We start from the raw sequence: 18,772 nt of genomic DNA, 5'->3' as shown, positions 1-18,772 counted from the left end.
TTGAAGATAAATGTAGTATCGTATCTATATTTGTTTTGCTTTCTTTTCGGGTCTTTAGGGTTTCAAATCTTGAAGATTAATGTAGTATTTTCAAATCTTTATTTGGTTTTCTTGAAGATTAATGTAGTTTCAAGTCTTTATTGTTTTGGTTATTTCAATCTTGCCTTTGATTCTTGGAATTTGAAGAATAAATATAATCATTTATCCTGTTTGTTTGACTAGAAAATTTGTATTGTAAAAGAATCTTTAGGCCTAGGGTTTGGAGATTATTTTTGTAGTGAAATAATATTAAAGCATTTGGTTTCTTGAAAAATAAAGATGTGGTGAAGTTTGTTTGGTTTGTAGGAAAGTAAAGAAAGAAAGAAAGTTGTGTTTTACTTCTGTGTTGTATCCTGAGAAAGTGACTAAAAACATTAAAAGATGAACAGAAAATGTACAGTGATCACCGATTGACTCTTTCTGAGAGGGCACAAGTTCAAAAATGGCTAGCGACGGAACCTAAGGTGAGTCATTAATCTTTAATCTTTCTGTTTAGTTTCTTGAAGATAAATGTAGTATCGAATCTTTATTTGATTTTCTTGAAGATCAATGTAGTTTCAAATCTTGAAGATTAATGTAGTTTCAAATCTTGAAGATTAATGTAGTTTTAAACTTTTATTTGGTTTTCTTGAAGATTAATATAGTTTCAAATCTTGAAGAGTAATGTAGTTTCAAATCTTTAGTTGGTTTTCTTGAAGACTAATGTAGTTTCAAATCTTTATTGTTTTGGTACTTCAGTCTTGCCTATGATTCTTGGAATTTTAAGAATATAATCATTTATATATCCTGTTTGGTTGACTAGAAAATTTGTATTGTAAAAGAATCTTTATTTGGCCTAGGGTTTGGAGATTCTTTTTGTAGCGAAATAATCTTAAAGCACTTATGTTTCTTGAAAAATAAAGATGTGGTGAAGTTTGTTTGGTTAGTAGGAAAGCAGAGAAAGAAAAAAATTGTGTCTTACTTCTGTGTTGTATCCTGAGAAAATGACTAAAAACTTCAAAAGATTTACTTCTGTGTTGTATTCTTTACGATCCAGACGAGCGGAACCAGAAATGATGATCATGAAGAGAAAAGAACAGACGCAGATTTAATTGAATTATACTCAGGACAAGTATTAAAATATTACAGGCAGCGCCAGCGTTTATTACAGCTTGTAGAACAACCACCGCCACAGGCTGATGGTGTTCAGCAAATACTGCAGCAGTGGCGAGAATTACACCAACAGCAGAGGGAATTAGAAGAACTGCGACGCCTGAGGACAATAGCGAAAATGCAAGCTATTCAAATGCAAGCTGTAGAAGATAAATACAGGCTATTAACGTCATTCTTGTTTCGGGATAACTCTTTTTTAACACCGTGGAATTGGGATCCTGAAAATCGCAGTGCACAAGGGGAGAGGATTGTGTTCGAGCCTGGTTCTTTTTTTAGTCATGACGAGCCTGTTACTGGGCGAAGTTTTCATATTTATCTGCATAATGATAACATGTAAGCATGTATTCCGAAGAGGGAAGAATTAGAAGCCTGTTACTATACGATGAGTACTAACTATTGCAATACTGAAACTGAAGAATCAAGTTCTACACTTAAATTTGGAATTGAGACAGTCAGCGGAACATTGCGTGGAAGTTCCGAAGAGGGAACGTTTGTATTAGCTAACTTGTTGCGTTATATGCTTATAGGAGATTATGTGTTGTGAACAATTAGCAGCAGTTTGTTTAGTTTAGTGTAGCTAGAGTGTATGTGATTTGATCTGCAACAACATTGAAACAGAGTCTTCAAAGCTCAATTTCCCGAATAAATTGTGAATGGAAATTGCAATCATAATCATCTGTTTCGCCGACACACACTGCCAAGAAACCTTCCAAGATGAGAAGAATATTGGTTGATTCGAAATATTTTTGTTGATTCGAAATATTTTGGGAAATGGAAACGAAATACGAAACATAAGAGTAAGGAAGTTTCTGTGCAAAAACTAGCTGGGAGAGAGTGTTAAGCATGGCATCATCCAATACATATCATAGGAAAATAATCTAAGCTGATTTTTAAGATGGCTAAGTGACATCGTTTATAAGAATAAGTTATAAATTTAGAGTTTCGAAGTTTTAGAAATTTTTTCGGAAATGGAAACGGACTATCAAAACATAGATGGAGCATACTGTCACACCTTTCACACTAAAGTAGGCGATCCAACTAAAACTGAAAGATCAAATTTACATGATAGCATGTACATTTGTCCTAATTAGATTTTGCAGAAGAAAAAGTTTATGATACCTGTCCCTCCTTTTCTTCCCTTCTCATCCACATTTCTTCTGCCATTAAGAAACCAACCAGCTCATGAATGCTCACTCTACTCAAATCCATCGTCTCTCGAATTCGTGTAACTTTCGGCTTCCAAGAATTAGAAAGCGACCTGAGAAATTTACTCACAAGAGCAGCATCAGAATATGTCTTTCCGAGAGAGCGCAAGGCATTTATGATATGCAAAAACCTCGTAAACATTTCATTTATGGACTCATAAGGAACCATCTTAAACTGTTCATAATCCTCTTCTAGCATACTAATCTTCATCTCTTTGGCTCGAGCATTTCCCTCATGAATAAGCTCAAGCTTATCCCATATATCCTTCGCAGAGTTGCATCCAACTATACTAGCGAGTGCATTGTCGTCTAGAGCACAGTATAAGACATGCATAGCCCTCTTCTCCAGTAGAATCAGCCTCTCATCGACCTCGAGAGCCATCTTCGTTTGTGGACGGGGTCCATTCTCGATCAACATCCACATATCCAAATCCATTGCTTGGACAAACACTCTCATCTTAATCTTCCAGTACATATAGTCTGTGTAGACTGTACCATTCAAAAATGGTGGCGTTCCGTATTCGCTTGCCATGGATAGACTGCAGATGCTTGCCCCTGTAGTTGTCAATGGCTAAATCAGAAAATTAATCGAACCCAGAAAATTATCTATCTTGACCATTACTAAATAATACTATAATGCTAGAATTGAACAAGAGCAATCCAAAATTTAATGCTAGAATTTAAAGTTCATGAAATTCAATATAAAGCCGCAATTTAATACCAAAATTAAATCAAAGGGAACTTACTCGATAGATTCAGTTGTTTTTTCTTTTTCATTCCTACTTGTTTTTGGTTCGTTTTGCTTCTATATATTGCATTTCTCGTTATTAACGAGGAACAGAACCAACGGCTAGTTTAATATTACAGTTGTGTTTTATAAATGCGTCACAGTGTCAGTGATAGAACACTTGTTTGTTAGAGAAAAGGTAATTGACAACTAGTACTAATGCTATCTCAACTGACAAAATAAGATTCAAAAAATAAAATAAACAACTAAATAGAAGTATATATTTTCTGTTTTGAAAAAATTCTAAAAATCCTTTAACTTTAAAAATGATTAAATATATCCTAATAATTAATAAAAATTTTATAATTTTATAAAAAATAAAATAAATTCTCCCCGGAAACACGGAGAAGCTGCCGCTGCTCCATCTCGGTGGAAACTGGAGGAGAGCGAGGGTGGATTAGAAGGAGCATCTCCGTGGACCTCGACGCTTCTTGTTTTGAATTAGACCGATTGGGTCCGCTTTACAAACGTCTTAAACATGATTCCCAGTCTCAGGTTTCTCTCTTCACTTTCATTTTCCATCAATTTTCCCGAGAAACAAACAGAAAAATTTGGTTTTAATTTTTTTTTTTTTACTATTTCGGATGATACCCACTACTAGTCCACTTGAAGAACCAAGCCCTCTTGATTTGCGTCTTAAAAAGACTCCATCTTTTTTAGATTTAATTCAAATGAAACTTTCTGAAGGAAATAATAATAATAATACCAAGCAAGATCACAAGGATGCAGTTTTAATACTACCGATAAGTTCAAGGCTTCTAATTTTCCTTCTACCCTTTTGAGAATTGGGAGCTGGGAGGTATTTGATTTGTGTTTTTATTGTTTGTTGAAGTTTTGATTTTTTTTTTAATTCAGTTTAGAGATTAATTTGTTGTATCTGGATTGTGCAGTATAAATAAAGATATGAAGGAGATTTGGTTGAAATTCAGTGGTCTCATATTGTGGCTATTAAGGCTAATTTCCCGGATGAGGGGCCTCAATCTTTGGATGTTGTGATAATTTCTATTTAATTTCTGTATTTAATAGAAGCTCGAAGATTTTCCCGTGCTCAGTGAGTTCTTACGTGGCAACATACCATTTGCAGTTGCATAACTAACTTTGGCTCCAAAGAATCTGTAGCTGTTTATATATAACCAACTGAGCAGAGAAAAGAAAAACATTACTACTCCCTCATTTTCTTTTCTTTTCTTTCTCTAAAGCAAAATTGAAAATGGAGACTGTGACAGATGAGAGATTGAGTGTTTCTGAGAGAAGACAAGTAGAACAATGGCTAGCAGTGGAACCCAAGTCTTTAAATGTTAGAGCCAGAACTCACGCATCTTATTGGAAACTCAGACGAGAAATTGTACGCTTCATCGCTCAAGTGAGTCGTTAATCCTTTTGTTGTTTTGCCTTCTTTTTTGGTCTTTAGGGTTTCAAATCGTTATTTGGTTTCTTGAAGATTAATATGTGGTTTCGAATCTTTACTTGTTTTCTTGGAGATTAATGTAGTTTCAAATCTTTATTCGATTTCTGGAAGATTAATGTAGTTTCAATTCTTTATTCGGTTTCTTGTAGATAAATGTAGTTTCAATTCTTTATTTGTTTTCTTAAAGATTAATGTAGTTTCAAATCTTTATCCGGTCAGTTTTACAAGTCTTTGAATGTTAGAGCCACAACTCACGCATCTTACTGGAAACTCAGACGAGTAGTTGTACCCTTCATCGCTCAAGTCAGTCTTTAATCCTTCTCTTGCTTTTCTTGAGCTTAATCTTTATTTGTTTTGCCTTCTTTTTGGGTCTTTAGGGTTTCAAATCTTGAACATTAATGTAGTTTCAAATCGTTATTCGGTTTCTTGAAGATTACTGTAGCTTTAAATCTTTAATCGGTTTCTTGAAGATTAGTGTAATTTCAATTCTTTGTTTGTTTTCTTGAAGATTAATGCAGTTCGGAATCTTGAAGATTAATATAGTTGCAAATTTTGAAGATTAATATAGTTTCAAATTTTATCTGGTTTTCTTGAAGATTAATGTAGTTTCAGATCTTTATTTGGTTTTCTTGAAAATTAATGCTTGTAGTTTCAAATCTTGGAGATTAATGTAGTTTCAAATCTTTATTGTTTTGGTATTTCAATCCTGCCTTTATCGTGTTTGCTAGACTAGAAAATTTGGGATGATATAAAAGAATCTTTAGGGATGATATAAAAGAAAATTTAGTTTCTTGAAAAATAAACATGTGCTGAAGTTTGTTTGGTTAGTAGGAAAGCATAGAAAGAAAAATTTGTGTTTTATTTCTGCTTCTGCTTGTATCCTGACAACTTCAAAATATTTGGGGTTTTTGACATGAAAGAACTAAACCCAATGGTTTCATTTTAGCGAATTTTGGTTAAGTGCGTAATTAACTGGTTGTTGAATGGGATGTGAAATCTGATGCAGAGCGCCATGATTGATCTATTCGACGCTAATGTTCGATATCTGGCTATGAACATCTTCGATAGATTCACTTCGACCCATACATTGCCGGTAAATTTTACAAGTGTTGTGCTAAATTATGTGTCTGCTTAATTACTGTACTGACCTGAAGTTCTTAATTGGTTTAGACATTAGGGGAGAGAGATGTTGCTTACCGTGTTAAGATACTCGCATTGAGTTGCCTGTTTATTGGTGTGAAGATGAATGATGATTCTATCGACAAGATAATAAATCTGGTACGTATCTCCATGTTTCATTTCTTATGTTGAGTCTGTTTTTCTTTTAGCATCATGAATATTTTTTCTTTGAACAGAAACAGGAACCTTATATGGAAATTGATGAAAAAGATGTTGAGACTGTTGAGAGTCTGATTCTCGATAGAATTGGTCCGCTGGAGAATTGCGTAAATGCTGTAAATGCTCTATATTATGTGCCGAGCTTCAGTTCTATAGCAGAAGAACGAGGATCGAAGTTCAAGTCGGATGTTACTCAGCTGATATATCAATCACACGAAGGTATATTAATAATTGAGCATCCGATCAAGTCGTGTTGAACATATTTGAACTTATTCTGATGAAATAGTTAAACTATTGCAGACATAAGATGTATACAGTTCAGGCCTTCATCGGTAGCAGCATCAGCTGTTCTTATGATCGTTAAAGCAATGGACGCTGCAAAGTATTCTGAATGTATGGAAAGGTTTACAATCAAAGATCTCCAACTGGTATGAACTAGTTATATAAATATAACGTTCAGTTTGAGTAACTGTTTTTCATATATAAATCTGCATGATAATGACATTTATGCATTTTTTTCAGAATAGGGAAGAACTAGAAGCCTGTTACAGTAAGATGAGTGACTATTTCAATCCTGAAATTGATACACTGTCTCCGGGACAGGGCGTGGGAGAAATACAACCCGTCGATTTTGATTTGGATGAAACTCATTTTCCTCGTGAATGAAAAGGGTTGTCAGGTTGTCATTAGAACTTCAAGAACTGCTGTTTACTATTAGATGAATTTTCATAAACATGATTGGATTGGAAAAACTATTTTCGAGTTATATGCTTATAGGAGATTACTTTTTGAGCATAATTGCAGCAATTTGTTTAGTTTAGTTTAGTTAGAACGAATGTGATTTGATCTGCAACAACATTGAAACAGAGAATCTTGATTTTACATAAAATTGCCCTACTATTAGTTGTTATTCAATGCTCAATTTCCTGAATTATTCTGTTCTGTTTATTTTTATCATCAACTAAACGATGTCAATGTATATTTCTTTGCACCCCAAACAGAAATGCGGAGAATAATACGTTCTGCCATCATTCTTGGTTGATTAGAAATATTTTCGGAAGTGGAAATGAAATATGGATCATAATAGTGAATAAGTTTCTGTGCAAAAACTAGCTGAGAGGGAGTGTTAAGCATAGCATCATCCAATACATATCATAGGTAAATAATCTAAGCTGATTCTTAAAATGGCGAAGTGGCATTATTTGTAATAATAAGTTGTAAATATAGAGTTTCGAAGTTTTAGATATATTTTCGGAAATGGAAACAAAATATCAAAACTTAGATGGAGCATACTATCACACCAAATTAGGCGATTTGACTAAAACTGAAAGATCAAATTTAGTTGATAGTATGTGCATTAGTCCTAATTAGATTTACAGAAAAAACAAATTATGATACCTGTCCCTCCTTTTCTTCCCTTTTCATCCATATCTGTTCTGCCATTAAGAAACCAACCATCTCATGAATGCTCGTCCTACTAAGATCTTTCGTCTCTCGAATTCGTGCAACTTTTGGTTGAAATCGACCTGAGAAATTTACTCACAAGAGCCGCATCAGAATACGTCTTTCCTAGAGAGCTCAAGGCATTTATGATGTGCAAAAACCTAATAAACATTTCATTTATGGACTCATAAGGCACCATCTTTAACTGCTCATAATCCTCTTCTAGCATACTAATCTAAATTTCTTTGACTCGAGCGTTTCCTTCATGAATAAGCTCAAGCTTATCCCATATCGCCTTGGCAGAGTGGCATCCAAAGACACTAGCGACTGCATTGTCGTCTAGAGCACAGTATAAGACATGCATAGCGTGTTTCTCCAATTGAATCAGCCTCTCATCAATCTCCAATGCCGGCTTTGTTGGAAGATTGAGTGATCCATTCTGGATCAACACCCACATCCCCAAATCCATTGCTTCGATTAAAACTCTCATCTTTATCTTCCAATACATATAATCTGTGTAGTCCGTACCATTCAAAAACGGTGGCCTTCCGAAAAGAGATATCCCGTAATCAGTTTCCATGGATTGTCACGCCCTCCTTATCAACTTCACCTCAAATGCTTGCCCCTGTGATTGTGAATGGCTAAATCAGCAAACAAATTGAACCCAGAAAATCAAATGAGCACAAATATTTGACCTTTGCATCAAGATTCCAATTAAATTAAATTATATATCTAGACCAGTACTGCAACTAAAAGAAAACTATAATTACATTTACCTGTGTGCTCCCAAGACATGCATACGTGTTCAATTTACTATTGTTCTATTTGAACAATACAAAATTTAATGCCTTTGTTAACCACTGATTACTATAGAATTACATATATAGAGAGTTTAATATAGTTTTCTTTTTACTTGTATGTATCACAGTATCACTGATAGTATAGTTGTTTGTTAGTGTAGTTAGAGACAGGTAATTGACAATAGACAAAATAAGATTAAAAAAACTGATCTGTATAGGAAAAATGTATCTGTTTCATTTGTTAAAAGAAGTATTTACATGGAATACATGAAATTCATGTCATACAAAATTGATTAGTATACTAAAAAGCTGTACTTCTTATGGTCTGCACGAGTTTGAAGTGATATGGAGAAAATCATCCTCCGTGCAAGGAATTGTGAAACCGCCTGTTGGATGATCAAACCCGAACTCTTCTTCTGCTTTACTTAACAAATCTTGAAAGAACGGCTGGTTTTAGTATGATACCGGAACTAAGAATCGCTTCCTCTCTGTTTCGCCGACCAAGAAACCTTTCGGCACAGATGTTGAAGTGGATTTCTTGAAATTGCCTTATGGGCAGATCTCTTTCCAAGTTAATAGATTCATCTAGCCACAAACTTCTGCCTTTTTATTAATTTTTTTGATATGTAAATGCAACCTTTGCTTAAAATGTCAATTAATGTAATATATTGTATAATACAATCTTCAGTTCATGTTTCCACTAACAACAGCAAAGATGAAGGTTGTGGATTTCACAATGTTATAATTTCTTCTATATATGCTTTATTACTTGTATCTGGTTATTGCTTAGTAAATTTTTTGAAATGATATATAATTTCTTCTAGTTTTGTTATAATTGATGTCCTTAAGGACCTTTTGAACAAAAAAGGTATAATACAAAAATCCACGAATCAATTTTATCTATAATTTCGTATGCACAAATTTGGGACCAGATAATCATAAGTCGTATAGTTCAGGGACTTCAAAAACAAATATAGCCTATTTATTATGATATGTCTGATTTTAGTTTTGTTGCTTAACCGCCAACTTCCATGTTCAAATCTTTAACAGTTGCTTCCCGCCTTAATCAAACCCTAATATCAAACCACCAATTCAAGTCCCAAACTCACCAAATTCTTCATAATTTGCAAGAAAAATGCACTTGTATGAAACAATTGAAGCAAATTCATGACCAAGTTGTCCACAATAGCCTCACTGATTAGACTCTTACACTCGGAAAATTAGTATCTTTTGTGCTGTAAAGGTGGGTATTGTACCACTTATTTCTCATGAAATCTAAAAGAAATTAATTCCGATTTTTTTTATTTTTAATACATTCCTAAATGGAAAAGGAATATTTTAATTGAAAAATAAATACTAAATAGGAAGGAGTCCCTGTATAGTTCGGATTCAACGTTTGCTACTCTATATATGTGCAAATAATACGAATCAACTGCTACATAAATTTAGTTCATTAAAAAAGTTATTGAGTCTTTTTCATGGTTACAAGCGCTGTTACAAACTAAGTTTTATGAACCATGCAAATTTCACTATTCAAAACATTACAATTTTTTCTGCTTGGATTGTATAAAATCTACATCAAATTTCACATTATGTGAAGTTTGCAAAAGAGATCGAAAAGATCATAAAGATCACAACATTGTTCAAGTAAGTTTTAAAATTAGTCATAATTAAATTTTATTAGATTATATTATGTCTCTAGTTGTTTTTTTATCCTTATTACTTCCTCTTTACTATTCTGTTAATTGATTTACAATAAAAACGAATCATGGCTCAAAACTCAAGTTTTAAGGTTGATTAAATCTTGCATCTTGTGTTTGTAATATTATTATTATCTGTGACATGACTCTAATTTCCTCTTTAATTTTCTAAGTGCAATCTGTTGTGTTATTTATCTCTTGTAAAAAAATCAAATTGACTATTCGTTGTTGTTGTTGTTGTAAGTTGTGAGTAGTTGTAGTAACCGTTACATTAAATTTAATACATGATCTTACACCAAATTTTTTATTTGTCATACACCTTAATTTAGCATTTACTTTTTCACTTTGTAATTTTTTTTATATTTTTTGTAGGTTTATAAAGCTTCATATCACATTAGTGTTCCTCCTACAACACTGACAAATTACGATGTATCGAAAATTCAAACTTACAAGATCAATAATACTACCATCATCTATATTAATTCGAGACCTAGACTTCAAAAAGAATGCGAAAACGGAAAATTAAATAATTATCATTCAAGATGTGAAACATGTAAGAGGGATCTCATACAACATCATCAAGTTCATCGTTCATCAAATTACAAATATTGTTCAATTGGCTGCCAATTAAAATCAGAAGAGCAATCATCACCCCTTTCTAATGAGCCAATTCTTCCACCTCTAAAGAGAAGATGTAGAAAATGATTTCCTCAACGATCTCCATTTTTTTAAACGCATTGTAATAAAGACAATTAGTTATATGGTTAAGTACAAATGAAATCGTATAATTTAGCGTGTTTTGTAATTTTATTATGTATTTTTGATTTTTACTATTCAAAAATTATAACTTATGCCTATCAGTTTACAAAAGGTTTAGTATATATTTGTCATCGGACTTAGAGATGGATTCTTTTTCTTTTCTGTTTTCTTTAGAATTGTATTTATTAGGCTAAACCTATTTTGAGATCCCTAAACTAACAACTTTTGATTATTCGTCCCCCATCTTCAATTTTGTCTCTTCCAGTCCATAAACTTATATTTTTTGGTCAATTGGATCCTTTTAAGGGGCTTGAGAAGGACCCAACTGTTAAAAAAAAGTTTAAGGATCCAACTGTTGAAAAAATAGAAATTCAAGGACTCAATTGATTAAAAATAGAAGTTTAGGATTAAAGAAGATATAACTAAAGATGAGGGACCAGATAATCATAAGTCGTATAGTTCAGGGACTCCAAAAATAAATATAGCCTATTTATTATGATATGTTTGATTTCAGTTTTGTTGCTAAACCGCCTACTGCCATGTTCGAATATTTTACCGTTGCTTCCCGCCTTAATCAAACCCTAACATCAAACCACCAATTCAAGTCCCAAACTCACCAAATTCTTCAAAATTTGCTAGAAAAATGCACTTGTATGAAACAATTGAAGCAAATTCATGCCCAAATTGTCCTCAATAGCCTCACTGATCAGACTCTTACTCTTGGCAAGTTAGTATCTTTTTGTGCTGTTTCTGATAAGGGCAATCTAGACTATGCCCAGCTAGTTTTTGATCAAATTTCAATACCCAATAAGTTCATGTACAATAGTCTAATTAGAGGTTACTGCAACAGTAACAATTCAATAAATTCGATACTTTTATACTGCGAAATGATCGAATTTGGTCATTCTCCGAATGAATTCACTTTCCCTTTTGTGCTTAAAGCTTGTATTTGATGTGCATGATTGTTCATGGTCATGCTATAAAGTTGGGTATTGTACCACTTGTTTGTGTTGGAAATGGTTTGATAAATGCCTATTTGCTTGTGGGTTTGTTGGGTATGCACGGCAAGTGTTTGATTATATGTCTGAGAGAAAAAAATGGGTCGGTGTAAAGAAGTGTTTTTATTGTTTAAAGAGATGAGGGAAAAGGGAGCAGAGCCTGATGAGTTTACTTTAGTTAACTTGCTTTTGGTTTGTTCGCGGAGATGTGATATCAATTTGGGTAGGTTTGTGCATTTGTATATTGAGATTACTGGCATGGAGATAGATTTAGTTTGTAAGAATGCTTTAGTTGATATGTATGCTAAATGCGGGGATATGCGGTCAGCTGAGAGAGTTTTTGGTGGGATACATGATAAGAATGTGGTTTCTTGGACTTCTATGGTAAGTGCTTATGCTAGACATGGCCTTGTTGAATTTGCAAGGAAGAATTTTGATCGTATGCCAGTGAAGAATGTGGTTTCTTGGAACTCGATGATTTCTTGTTATGTTCAGGGAGGTTAATGTATAGAAGCTATAGATCTTTTCCATGAGATGCTTAATTTGAGAGTGAAGCCGAATGAGGCCACTTTACTTTGTGTTCTTTCAGCCTGTAGTCAAAATGGTGATTTAGTCATGGGAAAGAAAATCCATGGTTATATTTGCAACATTAACAGCACACATTATATCACTCTATGCAACTCACTTCTAGACATGTATGCAAAATGCGGTGCTCTTAGGATTGCCATCAATGTGTTCAATGAGATGCTGAAAAAGAATGTAGTTTCTTGGAATGCAATTATCGGTGCCCTAGCATTACATGGCTGTGGACTCGAAGCTGTTCAGCTTTTCGAAAAGATGCAAGTTGAAGGCATTTAGCCTGATGAAATAACCTTCACGGGATTGCTTTCAGCTTGTAGCCACAGCGGCCTTGTAGACAGTGGATTATGTTATTTTGAAAGAATGCGCTCTGTTTATGGGATTAAACCTGAAATTGAGCATTATGCAGGCATGGTTGATCTTCTTGGGAGAGGAGGTTTCTTAGAAGAAGCTGTTAATCTAATAAGAGGAATGCCGATGAAACCTGATATTGATATTGTAATATGGGGTGCTTTACTCGGCGCCTGTAGGATCTACGGAAACATTGAGATGGAGAAACAAATTCTTAAACAAATCTTGGAATTGGAGCGGTGCAGTTCAGGTGTTTATGTGCTTCTTTCAAATTTGTTTTCTGAAGCTAGAATATGGGAAGATGTGAAGAATATTAGGGAACTAATGAATGATCATGAGATCTTCAAATGCAGAGCTGTTAGCTTAATTGAAATCGAAGGACGTGTTAATAAATTCATGGTTGACGACAAGAGACCTGAAATTTTCATCTGAAGTCAATAGGAAATATCTACATGTCCAGTGAGTTATCAGAATCATGGGAGCTAGAATGGATAAAAGCCTTGACAAAGTTACCGAACTTCAAAATAGACTAGTTTACATTGAATGTAAGATTCCTATGATACAAAATTGTTTGTGGGGTTAGTGTAAAGCTCTGCCTTCTCTAATTTATGCTCTGCTCAAGTTAGAAGTGGCATCGATAAAACTCTCCTCTGTGCAAGGAATTGTCAAACCGCCCATTGGATGATCAAATCCGAATTCTTCTTCAGCTTTATTGAGCAAATCTTGAAATGAAGGCTGGTTCAGGTACGATATTGGAACCAAAAATCGCTTCTTCTCTGTCTCGCCAACATACACAGCAAAGAAGCCTCTCGGCACATCTAAGGATCTTGAAATAGATTTCTTTGAAGACAAAAAAGCAGCACGGAGAACACTAGAAAATTGTACAGCCATTGTTTCTTGGATGAATTATTATAAATATTTTAGAAGGAATTGGAGGTTGTTCTTGGAAAGGATAGTACTTGAAGAGAATGTGAAATTGTTGGTTTGAGAAGAAAGTATTTGAAGATAATACATATAGTATATAGAGATTCTCAAATTAATGAATAAGATTGTATCACATGCATTGTCTTCTAACTAATCAACAAAATGGGGTATTTACAAAATTCATGTTTGAAGGCAACAAAATGCTTTAAAGATTGGAAGGACAGCCGGGAAATCGGTGCTGATATAGATGTTAAAGGTATAAATATAAGCCAGATCAGATTGGATTAGGCATATCGATCCATGAGACAAGTAAGTAAGTAGCTGAGAATTAGATTAGGGGCATAGCTTGTGTTATCTACTGTGTAAAATGAATGAGACATACCATGTGATTGTGGCAAATGATCAAGCAATGTAAGGCTGTTAGCTGCTAGCTAAATTTGGACATCACAAATTGTCTCAACCATGTTTAATATCAAGATTAGCTATCATATCATTTTTAAATCTTTTGGTGGCTTTCAATTTGTTTATAGACATAAATGTAGGGCATGGAGGTATTATAACTAGTAGAGAATGCCACATGACCCTTAAATGGCTTATGTCCTAACCAATTTGTTTTTTAGCACTCATTCACATCTGCCATATACGTACTCATCGTCATCTATATATATCTCTACACTTCGAAACCTCTAGCAAACTCAACCATACACAGCAATACCATTCTCTTAAACTACAGAGTTAAGCCTCTCAACATTATCCGCAAAGTTACATCCAAAAGATCACTATGGCCAGACATCTTGCATCTGTTCTTGTCAAGCAAATTATTCGCAGATCTGCAAATACATCTCACTCGACATCTTCAAATATGCCAAAAGGATTCCTAGCAGTTTACATTGGAGAGACAGAGAAAAAGCGATTTGTAGTTCCCGTGTCCTATCTTAACCAGCCTACATTTCAAGATCTGCTAAGCAAAGCAGAAGAGCAGTTTGGATTTGATCACCCAATGGGCGGTTTAACAATTCCTTGTAGAGAAGAGACTTTTATTAATGTAACTTCTAGCTTGAGTAGATAGTAAAGACTGAAAAACAATTTTGTAATGGTAGAACATGCCAGACCAATGTAAATAATGAACACTTATTTATAAATGGCATAACACTTTTTCTTTTCAAATGAATTTTGTGAATTAAAAAGCCCTGCATATTTTCTTAAGACAATTACTTACATTCTCAAATTGAGTTTTCCTGTATTAACAAAGTGGGAAAACAGGGCGTTTTAAACTTCAATGGCAGACAAATACTAATGAAATTACAGAAATTATGGACAGATCAGTTCAAAATAATCGGTAATTGCTTCTGCTTGTTCTGCTTTGTTTAAATATTAAAAAATGATCAGAAGTTATTTAAACAAATATCTGCATGAAACTCAATCACTGGTTTAAATAAATCAAATCTTAGCTAAAACTTAGGAGTTCGATTCTTGCAACTAGAGTTGGTAGGGTGCGCCAGGCCCTTGCAATAGTGCAACGCATGGGCGACGCTCGAGAGTCCCAATAGCAAGCTACTGCGGTGGACTCTTCCCTTGAAAAAATAAATTTAATATCGTGTGGGCCGATGACCCACATATCAGATATTAAACTGATAAGAACAGATACTACACTTGATCTTAGCCAAAAGGCCGAGAAAGGTATGCTATGTACCATCTCAAGTTTTTTATTTTATAATACTCTTACTTTTGATTCCTTTCTCTTGTATTCAATGTGGGATAGTTAAACATTTAACTAAACTAACTAAGTACTAGTATTAACTAGCTGTTATTCAAAGTCAAACAAAGCCCAATTTCATGAATTTTAGTTCTGTCCTGTTTAATTTCTATCAGATTTAACATTGAGTCCTATTGATCAATTCCGTTGCATTACGTCATTTAATCCTTTCGCTAGTCCTTTGTTTATTTTTTTTTGATAAATTAGTCCTTTGTTTATTATTCTTAATTATATAATGGATGACTAAAAGATGAATATAATTTGTAAACTGGAATTTAGCAGATAATCAATGATAAAAGAATATAAACATCTGACGTTTGAAAAAAATAAAATAGACTATTTACATTAACCAAGAAGTTCCTATCATACAAAATTGTTCTGTGTGGTAAGTTAGTTTAGTCTACAGCCATATTTTCTTATGTTCTACACAAATTATAAGTGACATGAACAAAAGTATCCTCCATACAAGGAATTGTTGATGATCAAACCCGAATTCTTCTTCAGCTTTACTTAACAAATCTTGAAATGAAGCCTCTCTCAGATAGGATACGGGAACTACATATTGTTTCTTCTCTGTCTCGCCCACATATATTGCTAAGAAACCTTTAGGCACACATGAACATCCAGAGGCTGTTCTATTTGCAGCTGATGTAGATCGACGCAGAATTTGCTTGGCAAGGAGGGCAGCCAAATATTATAGCCATGATGTTTCTGTTGATTAGTGTATTACAAAAAGGAATTCGCGAGAAGTACTCGGAGTACACGTATATAGATAAAACAGTCTCTGATGAATTCACATGGATTTGCTTTGTGACTAATCAACTAATGTAGGGCAGTGAATGTTCATAGCCCATATGCTATGTCCACCAGCCAACTAGTGAGCCTATTGCTGATTGTAGAATCAGAAAACTAACAAACAAGCTCAACTTAATTTCATGAATTAATTGTCTCAACCATGTCCGATATCAAGCTAAGTTATCATATCATTTTTAAATCTTTTGCTGGCCTTCAATTTGTTTATAGACATAACTGTAGGGCAAGGAGGTATAGTAAGCAGTACACATGATGCCATATTTGCTGATCAGTTAGAAGGCAATGCCACATGGCTCTTAAATGACTTATGTCCTAACAAAGATTAATCTTGACCACTCATTCAAATCTCCCATATACTTATTCATCATCTATATATATATATATCTCTACACTTTGATATCTCTGGCAAACTCAACCATACACACAATACCACTCACTTAAACTACAAAGTTAAACCTCTCAACCATATTCACAAAGTTTCATCCAAAGAAATCAATATGGCCAGACATCTTGCATCTGTTATCGCCAAGCAAATTCTCCGCAGATCTACAAATAAAACTTACTCAACATCTTCGAACGTGCCAAAAGGTTTCCTAGCAGTTTACATTGGAGAGACGGAGAAAAAGAGATTTGTAGTTCCGGTTTCCTATCTTAACGAGCCTGCATTTCAAGATTTGCTTAGCAAAGCAGAAGAGCAGTTTGGTTTTTATCATCCAATGAGCGGCTTGACAATCCCTTGCGGAGAAGATACTTTTATTAATATCACTTCGAGCTTGAGTAGATAGTAAATTAACATTGAGATACCGAATTAATGTAGTTATTGGAGTTATTCTAGCCTCCGATTAGTACGTTTCTTCCTAAAATGGTTATTATGTATTTCCTTAATACAAATATCTTCTTTCCTTGTGTAGTTGTTTAGGAAATAGCTAGTTTATAGGCTTAATCTTTTCCTTTTGTTCATTACCGTTGTAATTTCTCTTTATAAGGCTAATGCCTAATTCATTTTGTAATTAAGTTTTTACAGAAATATAATCAACCTTTTCAGGTTTCTTCATGGTATCAAAGCCTTATTAACAGAACAATAAATCAAACTTTCTCCATATCGGACATGTCTACATCCGAGCCATGGAAGGATTCCAATCACCCCTTATTTCTCCACCACTCCGATCAACCAGGTGCCATCTTGGTTTCGCAACAATTAGTGGAAGATAACTTTACTACTTGGCAAGAATCTATGTTGATGGCTCTAACCATCAAAAACAAAGTTGGCTTTGTCACCGGCTCTCTGCCACGCCCAACTGACAACCCAACCGAGGAGCTTCAATGGGAACGATGCACTGTTCTCGTCAAAACTTGGTTGCTCGGATCTATGTCGAAGGAGATATCTAAAAGCGTCATCCATTTCAAGGATGCCCAAGGTATTTGGATCGAACTTATCGAAAGGTTTTCTCAATCTAACATTGTTTCTCTCTTTAATGTTGAAAAGGCAATTCATGACTGCACTCAAGGAAGCGACTCTGTCAGTACATATTTCACCAAGTTAAAATCTTTATGGGATGAAAAAGATGCTCTGACTGGCTTTCTTCCCTGCCCCTGCACCACCACAGACAAAATCAAGGTATACTTTGAAAATCAAAAGACTATGCAATTTTTAATGGGTCTTAATTCAGATTTTGAGCAAGTCCGCAGCAGCATTATTGGCTTGGATCCCTTTCCTGCGCCAAACAAAGCATACTCGATGGTTCTCCGTCAAGAACAACAAGCAAAGATCCCTTCTAAGTCTCTACCACCAAGTGACACTTCAGCTTTTGCTATCCACGGAGGTAAGGAGGGCCTCAACAGCTCGGCTTTTGCTATTAAACGAAGCAAAGAGTCGCTGCTCCCTGGTGCCTCTAAATCATGTGACAAATGCAACATGTCCAACCACTCTACAAGGCAATGTCGCTCTCACCTCACGTGCTCTTTTTGCAACAATAAAGGCCACACTGTTGATTATTGTAGGAAAAAGAAGAGGACCATTGCTGCAGAAAATGCAGGCAGCAATATCAACCTTGCCGATACAGGGGCAAACGACACTAATCTTGCCTTGGTGAACAATCATGGAAATCTTTCACTCTCGAATGCAGAATACCAGCAAGTCATGGCTCTCCTTAATCGACTTCAGCCCCCTTCCTCCAGCCAACAGCAGCAGCCTAACAGGTCCATATATAACTCCACTGCTCACCATGTCGGTAATCCCTCGGCTTTCACTCACTTCTCAGGTAATCTACATACACACTCGAGCACTTTAATTCGTACTTCATGGATACTTGATAGCGGTGCTAGTGACCACATTACTTACAATACAAATTTTTTGGATTCTTATAAAATTGCACCTAATCATTTTGTGCATCTTCCAGATGGTAAATCATACAAAGTTTCTCACATAGGATCTATATCTTTCATGCCTAATATCCATCTTACTCATGTGCTGTGTGTTCCTGAATTTGCTGTGAATTTAATCTCTATAAGTAAACTGCTTCATGACACTTTCTATGCTACCATCTTCTTGAAAAATTTATGTATCATTCAGGACCTACACATGGGGAAGACGATTGGGACGGGGTATGAGAAAGATGGCTTGTTCTTCTTACACACTAGACCGCCAACAATTCTTTGCAACACATCCACATCGGATACTTTATGGCATCAACGAGTCGGTCATCCATCTCAGCAAATAG

At 34.7% G+C, this 18,772-nt stretch overlaps 5 protein-coding genes, 1 non-coding gene and 1 pseudogene across 9 annotated transcripts; 4 read left to right on the top strand and 3 right to left on the bottom strand.

Moving 5' to 3' along the window:
* Positions 1-1,116: 1,116 nt before the first annotated feature.
* On the bottom strand, positions 1,117-3,380 carry LOC126681539 (uncharacterized). The gene is made up of 3 exons (XM_050377087.2): positions 3,143-3,380; positions 2,311-2,951; positions 1,117-1,507 (listed from the first exon to the last, which is right to left on the bottom strand). The coding sequence occupies exons 1-3, from the start codon at positions 3,171-3,173 to the stop codon at positions 1,388-1,390; spliced, it is 792 nt and encodes a 263-aa protein (XP_050233044.1). The 5' UTR covers positions 3,174-3,380; the 3' UTR covers positions 1,117-1,387.
* Positions 3,381-3,582: 202 nt separating this feature from the next.
* On the top strand, positions 3,583-6,839 carry LOC126681535 (cyclin-D4-1-like). Of its 4 annotated transcripts, none has more exons than XM_050377081.2 (9): positions 3,587-3,678; positions 3,785-3,982; positions 4,074-4,546; positions 4,811-4,894; positions 5,598-5,684; positions 5,762-5,869; positions 5,947-6,148; positions 6,230-6,357; positions 6,452-6,839. In XM_050377081.2, exons 3-9 carry the CDS (start codon positions 4,394-4,396, stop codon positions 6,593-6,595), a joined length of 906 nt encoding a protein of 301 aa, XP_050233038.1. In that variant the 5' UTR covers positions 3,587-3,678; positions 3,785-3,982; positions 4,074-4,393; the 3' UTR covers positions 6,596-6,839. The 4 variants fall into 4 exon arrangements, with proteins under 4 accessions (XP_050233037.1, XP_050233040.1, XP_050233038.1 ...); XM_050377082.2 differs by having other exon boundaries at positions 3,610-3,678; positions 3,871-3,982; XM_050377080.2 differs by having other exon boundaries at positions 3,583-3,982.
* A 4,218-nt stretch (positions 6,840-11,057) lies between these two features.
* On the top strand, positions 11,058-13,579 carry LOC126681531 (pentatricopeptide repeat-containing protein At2g22410, mitochondrial-like; annotated as a pseudogene).
* On the bottom strand, positions 13,166-13,450 carry LOC126681565 (auxin-responsive protein SAUR21-like). Its single transcript, XM_050377114.2, has one exon. It carries the CDS (start codon positions 13,448-13,450, stop codon positions 13,166-13,168), a length of 285 nt encoding a protein of 94 aa, XP_050233071.1.
* Positions 13,580-13,673: 94 nt separating the features above from the next.
* On the top strand, positions 13,674-14,629 carry LOC126681554 (auxin-responsive protein SAUR21-like). The gene has a single exon (XM_050377103.2). It carries the CDS (start codon positions 14,265-14,267, stop codon positions 14,550-14,552), a length of 288 nt encoding a protein of 95 aa, XP_050233060.1. The 5' UTR covers positions 13,674-14,264; the 3' UTR covers positions 14,553-14,629.
* Positions 14,630-14,971: 342 nt separating this feature from the next.
* LOC126685173 (U2 spliceosomal RNA) lies at positions 14,972-15,167 on the bottom strand. Its single transcript, XR_007643288.1, has one exon. It is a non-coding gene; the product is annotated as a U2 spliceosomal RNA (small nuclear RNA).
* A 1,270-nt stretch (positions 15,168-16,437) lies between these two features.
* Positions 16,438-16,892, top strand: LOC126681552 (auxin-responsive protein SAUR21-like). The gene has a single exon (XM_050377101.2). It carries the CDS (start codon positions 16,550-16,552, stop codon positions 16,835-16,837), a length of 288 nt encoding a protein of 95 aa, XP_050233058.1. The 5' UTR covers positions 16,438-16,549; the 3' UTR covers positions 16,838-16,892.
* Positions 16,893-18,772: the final 1,880 nt, after the last annotated feature.

Source organism: Mercurialis annua, linkage group LG5 (assembly GCF_937616625.2).
Source record: "Mercurialis annua linkage group LG5, ddMerAnnu1.2, whole genome shotgun sequence".
Classification (NCBI taxonomy): Eukaryota; Viridiplantae; Streptophyta; class Magnoliopsida; order Malpighiales; family Euphorbiaceae; genus Mercurialis; species Mercurialis annua.
The sequence above is the reverse complement of the archived record's forward strand: the minus strand, read 5'-3'. Positions and strand labels throughout refer to the sequence as shown.

Bases quoted from the DNA above. Each gene is read 5' to 3' on its own strand.
- LOC126681554 (XM_050377103.2), top strand. From the start codon at position 14,265: ATGGCCAGACATCTTGCATCTGTTCTTGTCAAGCAAATTATTCGCAGA.
- LOC126681535 (XM_050377080.2), top strand. From the start codon at position 4,394: ATGGAGACTGTGACAGATGAGAGATTGAGTGTTTCTGAGAGAAGACAA. The intron at 4,547-4,810 runs GTGAGTCGTTAA...TTATCCGGTCAG, and splicing joins TTGTACGCTTCATCGCTCAA to TTTTACAAGTCTTTGAATGT. The intron at 6,149-6,229 runs GTATATTAATAA...AAACTATTGCAG, and splicing joins GATATATCAATCACACGAAG to ACATAAGATGTATACAGTTC.
- LOC126681552 (XM_050377101.2), top strand. From the start codon at position 16,550: ATGGCCAGACATCTTGCATCTGTTATCGCCAAGCAAATTCTCCGCAGA.
- LOC126681565 (XM_050377114.2), bottom strand. From the start codon at position 13,450: ATGGCTGTACAATTTTCTAGTGTTCTCCGTGCTGCTTTTTTGTCTTCA.
- LOC126681539 (XM_050377087.2), bottom strand. From the start codon at position 3,173: ATGAAAAAGAAAAAACAACTGAATCTATCGA. The intron at 2,952-3,142 runs GTAAGTTCCCTT...TGACAACTACAG, and splicing joins AAAACAACTGAATCTATCGA to GGGCAAGCATCTGCAGTCTA. The intron at 1,508-2,310 runs GTATCATAAACT...ATCATTATGCAG, and splicing joins GGGAAGAAAAGGAGGGACAG to ATAAATATGAAAACTTCGCC.